Source organism: Austrofundulus limnaeus, unplaced genomic scaffold (genome assembly GCF_001266775.1).
Source record: "Austrofundulus limnaeus strain Quisiro unplaced genomic scaffold, Austrofundulus_limnaeus-1.0 Scaffold1476, whole genome shotgun sequence".
In the NCBI taxonomy this organism is placed as follows: domain Eukaryota; kingdom Metazoa; phylum Chordata; class Actinopteri; order Cyprinodontiformes; family Rivulidae; genus Austrofundulus; species Austrofundulus limnaeus.
Genome location: NW_013953878.1, coordinates 34723 through 41518, shown reverse-complemented (window position 1 = coordinate 41518; position 6796 = coordinate 34723). Strand labels below are relative to the sequence as shown.

Here is a 6796-nt window from a genome sequence, read left to right as displayed (position 1 = left end):
ACAGTTTGTAAACAAACTCTTCACTGATTTTTTTTTTTTTTTTTTGCAGGCTTAATCCTTCGAAAGGATGAAGACTGAAAACAGGGACATAAAGTTTTTTGGGGAAAACTGACAGAGGTATTAGAGATTATTCTCTGTCATAATTCTGTGTCATTTTGGACATCGTACTAGTGTCATGTTTGACCAGTGGCATCGTGCAGAATAAAGACAGAATGACAACTTGTTTTAAAAATTCATTTTGTTTTTATTTTCTGTGACAGATTAAAAAACTATTTTACTTTAAAAAAGGAAAATGTATACTTCATGGAAAAGGTATAAAAACTCCTTTTTTAGAACTGAATAATTTAGAAAAATTAAACAGTTTCATTAATTTTCAAAGGTTTTTTAATGCTTTGATATTCCTCTTGACTTTTCCTTTTCCTGAAAAAAAAAGAGAACACAGTATTTACCTGTAAATAAAGTAGAAACTCTTCATTGCAGCTGCCTTTTTTTGTAATAAAACTGTTGTTTTTGTGAGTGAAACATTTGGTATCAATAATTTCAAAGCTCATCAACAATAGGTAACATGAATGCAATGTGCATAAATTGATAGTTGGATATTTTTCCTACTTTACTGATCTGAGAAAATATATCAAAACCAAAAATACAGTGTAACGCACATTTAAGCAATCCTGCAAATAAAATAATTTAATAACATCGCTCTCTCTAACACCAAACTAAATCATACAAGAGCTAAAATTTGGGATACTTCTCACCGATCGGGGAACTCGATGTCATCGATGGTCTCAGGCAGAGAAACTCCTTTGGTTTCAGGCAGCAGCAGGACCAAACCTCCAGCTATTAGAGCTACGACCCCTGCATCGGAAAAAAACAAGAAGTTTGGCTTTATGTMTTACAATATCTTTATGTACCTTTCAGCCTCTGGGCATTCTGTAACGGCTGTTTTGTAGCCCAGTGTTTACAGATTATATCTTCTAAAAATATCTGCCATCACCATGAGGACTACCATATTTATTCGTGTATAATACAATCTTATGTGTAATACGACCCCCCTATTTTTATCTTTAAAAGCATAAAAAATTTAATTCTCACACTACCTCTAATTTCATATGGACTTCAGGATTTTTCAGCCTTTGCAGTCTTTATATCAGTAAAATTATAATTTGACTGTTGTATCAGTTTAAAATTTTATTTTAACAACATATGTACTAAAAGGTACACAACAACAAACGTATAACTACAACAAAAACTATCAAATGTTCATTTGTTAACTGGTGTGATATAACAAACAGAGAGAGCTATGTGGCTCTAACAAGTGTGGATGAAGCTGAATCAAAGCCTTTAAAATCAGGTTCACCATCATCAGTATCATTAAAAGTTTCTGGTATTCCTCCTCTGTAATAAAGGCATCAGAATCCCACTCAACAACAATCTCATCCTCTGTGTCTCGCGAGCGCCCCCTCTGGTGGGGAAACTTTTTTCATGTATACCAACTTTTACAGAACACCGGTAGACGGCAGCCATTACAGACGACCATGTGTTTGTTGTTGTTCCAGGAGCGGCCCGGTCGCACATTAATATTATTAATTCATTATGCAGGACTGCTTTATTTCTTTTTTTTCACATCATGTTGCCTGCTTGGATCTGTTACTACTGTAACTCACTCGGAGGCATGAAAGAGTTTTAGAAATAAGCTCGCTTCAACCGCATTTTTACAACGGGGTTTCATTTCCGGACTCAGGGATTTTGTGAATGAAGCAGATATTTCAGTTAAAATACATCAGCAAAAAATATGTATCCGAGTACAGTACTACCCCCCAACTTTGTGCATGATTTTATGGATTAAATTTTACGTATTATACTCGAATAAATATGGTAATTGAACCTTGATAGACAGAATAAAGCTGAAACCTACCAAAGATGATGAGTGGCAATTCAAGCCAGATGGCAGCTAGTCTGTAGAGCAGGAAAGGAGAGACAATTCCTCCAACATCACTGAGAGTGGAACAAACCGACACTCCAAGGTTCCTGTAATCAGTTAAAAAATGTATGTTTACTCAAAATAATTTTTGCTTAGCTCTGAAATCATAACCAATAATTTAGTTTTGGTCCAAAGAATTTTTCACCTGATGAATGTTGGGTAGAGCTCAGTATTGACAAACACCACCATCTCAAAGGCCATGGTGATCCCCAGCCGACCGATACAGGCCACTAATGTCTTCAACCAAAACATGCCTTAAGAACAGAGAGAAATCCAGCATCAGTCAAGGTTTTTCAAATTCTCTCCAAGTTTTGATTGAGACTCACTGTCAGGGATGCAGGCGGTGACGAGGCAGGAAACTCCAGCCACGACGTTGGCAGCGACAAATGGAAGGCGACGGCCGATTCGCTCGATGGTGAGAATTATGAAGAAGGCAGCGGGGAACTCCACCAGACTAGAGATGAAGAAGTCRGTGTAGACGTTCCCTTCTGTGATCCCCACCCGCATGATCAGACCCTGATAAACCACAGCACTGGTGAACCTGAGGCGTTAAATAAAACAAAAAGATTCACCGTCTGCTGCGTATAAAAGCTGCCACAGTTTGTTTTAGACGAGTCTCACCAGTTAAACATGAGGATGAAAGTGTGCTTTCTCATTTTTGGAGTTCTGATCAGGTCCAGCAATGATGCAGAGCTGGACTCACCTTCATCATGAGTTAGTCTCTGCAAGAGAAACTGATGTGAATGAAAGGTCTCTTATTTACAGGGTCAATAATCGTTGCTAAACAGTACTATTCAGCATTCGTTGGTCTTCCTTCAAAGAAGACGACTGGTAATTTTCTTTATTTTCTAAACGGCAAAGACAAAAACTAGATACGGAATAGCAGTAGTGTATATGACCTCCACACATATGCGAGTATTGTTTTGGGTGGGAGTTTACCCAAAAAGAGGGGTCTACTGTAAAACTGCTGGCTGGTGCTGTGTTGGTCGGACACATCTACAGTCCTATCAAATTTCATATTGATTTGTGAAGTTGTTTCTGTGCTACAGTTGACCAAAAATCTTGAAAAATAAATAAATAAATAAATAAATAAATAAATAAGTACAAAAACAATATCCCACATGTGAAGCAGGGGTCATAATAAAGAGCAGAACCACTGCCTTCCACTGTGTAAGGAGCTAGCCAATGGGTTTTGGGCAGCTGGTTGGGATGTCTCTTAGTGGAGTATTTATGGGAAGGTCACCCGCTTCGGATGTTATCATCCAAGAAATGGATGTTATCAGGCGTTATCAGTCCCGTAGAATGGCTTCAGAATGCCCCGCCTGTGCCAGTTAGCAGGTTTTCCGCCCCGCCTGTGCCAGTTAGCAGGTTTTCCGTCCCATAGAATGGCTTCAGATTGTCAGCTGGTTAGTATGAGGCATAAAACCACTATCTGGTTAACATGAGGCATAAAACCACTATCTGGTTAATATGAGGCATAAAACCTGGTTAATGTGAGGTTTAAAGCCACTAAGGTTAACTTTGGAGCAAACAACATGGTTAGCGCTAAAGACACCACCCTCCAACGGTTGCATATTGTGGCTTTCCAATAGGGCAATGGGTAGAGTGTTGGATCAGAGAGCGGGAGACCAAGGTTTGAGACAAACGTGGACACAAAAAATTTATTACAATATCTTTTGGTTATTTACATATTCATTGTCATTGATATATTAACCCACTAGGGGGCACTGTTGGGACAGTCTGAAGCCTAGAAGGCGCAGTAGCGACCCATTCCATGGGTCCATTTCATGGACTGATTCTGATGTTATCAGTCCATTTAATGGACGTTATTAGGCATTATCAGTCCCATAAATGGYTTCAGGGGTCCCTACTGTGCCTTCTAGGCTTCAGACTGTCCTGACAGTGCTCCCTAGTGGGTTAATATATCAATGACAATAAATGTGTAAATAACCAAAAGATACTGTAATAAATTTTTTGTGTCCGTGTCGGTCTCAACCCCTGGTGTACCGCTCTCTGGTTCGTACTCATYAGTGTGGTCCTTCCATCTTAGTGGGATCTGGCAGATCTGGCAGATCCCACTAAGATGGAAGGTCCACGCTGTTGAGTATAACAGCTGGGACAATATCTCTGAGGATAATGGTGTCTGGGTTGCATCCATGAGGATAAATGGAAGAAAATAGATGGTGGACTCTGGGAATTTCGTTTGGGTGCTTAATTGTAACTGTAGGGGTCACCTCGAGTGAAGAAACAAGATTTACTGCCTCGAAGCAGGCCTCGCACAGGCCTGATGAGAGGACAGGAACTCTGTCACAAACTGAACTCTATTTAGGCCATGACAGGTCATTATAACCCAGAAGAGAATTTCTCAGTTCTCTTAATCAGATAATGGACAGAACAATCTCTTCTGTTCGTGATTCATTTGTGTTTAACCAAGAATGTTTATGCATTTGTTAAATCATGATAATGACTATCACAAGAAAAGTGAAACCACTTCTCTTTTATCGTGCCTAAAAGATTAATTAATGGTATAAAAAAATCACAGAGAAAATCATTACAATGTTTTCATTGTGTTTTTATGTAAATCATTGTTTTTATTTTACTGTGAACACAGTAATATAATTGTGGATTTTTCTTGAGGAAATCTTTCATTTATCTGGACTAACAGAATGGTTCAGACTGATTATAAAACAGAAATGTTAATTAATCATCATAAATGTTTTGCAGTGATTTCTCTTAGAGTCTATCAGAAGAAAGGTTATCATATTCTGTTTTGACAACCACAGAATTTTAGCCTTGTGCTGGCGCCGCTGGCAAATCTCTTTATCTTTCTTTCTCTGACTCATCTTACGCCTGAGGGCGGAACCAAAGTTTGTCCGTTTCTATTACTAACCACGGATGTCTTTGAACCACACTCTTCTTCCTGATTTCCAACCTGGGAAGAAGGCTGAGTTTCTCTCCGGAGAAGCCAGTTTGGCTCGTTAGGTCTTGCCCATGAGCTAACTAGGGGAGATCTAACAGCCGGGACAGCGGCACGCCAGCCGGATGTCCCACCCGAGGCTTCTCGCCTCCAAGTGTGTTTTTAACTCCCGAGGGGAGATTTTATTTTGAAAGAAGGAACTGGATGTACAGCTTGAATCTTTCTGGCTTGGACTGAAACAGACGAAAAGTTACCTGGGAAAACACCTTTCTCTCCTAGGAACAGTGAGCAAGCCGATTAAAAGTTCCCTGACTGATCGGAGGTGAGGCAGTGACTAGCCAGGGGTTGCTTAAGAAGCCATCACCAGGCAAAACTGACGTGTTCCGGGTGACGTGTCATGTGGAAATCTTAAGCGCAGAAGGGACGTGCTGACCCGGTTGACCACACTTGACAAAGTAAAAGTAGTAGAAATACTAATCTTACTTTCCTCCTTTTCTTGTCTTATTTGCCGAAACTTAAGCTGAAAGTGCCAGTAAAATTGTTCGGTTGTAACATCAGAGCTGATCGTTTTACTGTTCTACATAAGTAATCTGAGTTGATGTGAATTAAAATTCGGACACGAGTTTTATCTCATTTAACTTTGACGCTTGCTATAGGAATAACCACAATCAAGTGTACTTATGATTTGTTCAGTTTGTGTAAATAAATGATTGCATAGTCTTTTATGAATCAACTTGAACTCGTCTGAATGTTCAATTATTGTGGTTATTCCTATAGCAAGCGTCCAAGTTAAATGAGATAAAACTCGTGTCCGAATTTTAATTCACATCAACTCAGATTACTTTTAAAAAAAGAAAGAAAGAAAACAAGAACTGGACTCTTCAAAAACAAGATGTCACCGATTCCTAACATTAACATGGGAGATCATTTTTAATGATAGTCAGGTTTTTAGTATCCTAGAGCCTAAAACAAAATTTGCTACTGCAGATTTTGGAAGAAGATCTGAAGCACAGCAAAGAAGATGGGGAATAAACATTATTTACCATCAATATTTCTGGCTAAATATTTATTTCAGTGGTACAAAAGTCGATTTTGATAAAATAAAAAACAAAATCTAGCACAAAAGTAAAGAAATTTCTGTTTGGTGGCTTGGTATACACTTATGGCAGGTACCTGATTGGTAGCTCCTGWAGGACTAAAAGCTAAATAAGCTGTTTGGTAGAGATTTGGCCAATTTTTCATGTGTGCCACCCACATACTCGGCTCTACTGCTCATCCCACTAATACATGTTCTTTACAAATATGGTACCATTTAAAAGAGWAATTAACAGGCTTTCCAACTGTATATGATTTATTGCCAAGAAGCATTGTTACAACAAAGAAACAATCTACCAAAAACGAATAACCTTACTTTTTGTGCTAAGTACAYATTTACCTCTAAATTGGTGTTGAGTTTCTTCCCGTTCTCCTGCGCCATTGCTTCAGTGATTTTCAGAGCTTCTGGAGAACTTTTCTGAGACATGAGCCACCTTGGAGATTCTGGGACAAACCTGAGACAAAACCAAGAATATTTTGATCTATAAGTGTTTGTAACATCACAGACAGACAGTCCGTACAGGAAAGATAACAGAAACAACTCGTTCGACCTTCCAACAGCAAAACTGAGAGAACTGTCCTATAGTGTTGACAAAGAATATATTCATGATTGGTTAAATTCATTTGATCATATCTAAGAGTTTTTTTCAATAAATCACTCAGAAGAATCATTGGATCTTTTATAACTGATTAACTTTTGGAGACAACCTGTTTCAACACTGCAAAAAATGTCCCCCTAGCCAAGTTTTAAAACCTTATATCCAGCCAAAATGTCTTTTTGATCTTATTTTGAGACTGATTTA

General features: G+C 38.5%; 2 protein-coding genes across 2 annotated transcripts in view; both read right to left on the bottom strand.

Moving 5' to 3' along the window:
- Window positions 1-233: 233 nt before the first annotated feature.
- Window positions 234-6796, bottom strand: part of LOC106535513 (solute carrier family 22 member 2) — a 15250-nt gene continuing 8687 nt past the window's right edge. The window contains exons 3-9 of the mRNA XM_014032529.1: window positions 6334-6448; window positions 2603-2715; window positions 2308-2522; window positions 2127-2235; window positions 1916-2028; window positions 756-855; window positions 234-420 (exon numbers count right to left, since the gene is read on the bottom strand). Coding sequence (XP_013887983.1) covers window positions 354-420; window positions 756-855; window positions 1916-2028; window positions 2127-2235; window positions 2308-2522; window positions 2603-2715; window positions 6334-6448 — 832 coding nt within the window. The 3' untranslated portion in view covers window positions 234-353. The remainder of the gene's footprint in view (window positions 421-755; window positions 856-1915; window positions 2029-2126; window positions 2236-2307; window positions 2523-2602; window positions 2716-6333; window positions 6449-6796) is intronic.
- LOC106535512 (solute carrier family 22 member 2) overlaps window positions 1954-6796 on the bottom strand; it is a gene marked incomplete at its 3' end in the record, with an annotated part of 39321 nt that continues 34478 nt past the window's right edge. Inside the window, 1 exon segment of the mRNA XM_014032528.1 lies at window positions 1954-1970. Coding sequence (XP_013887982.1) covers window positions 1954-1970 — 17 coding nt within the window.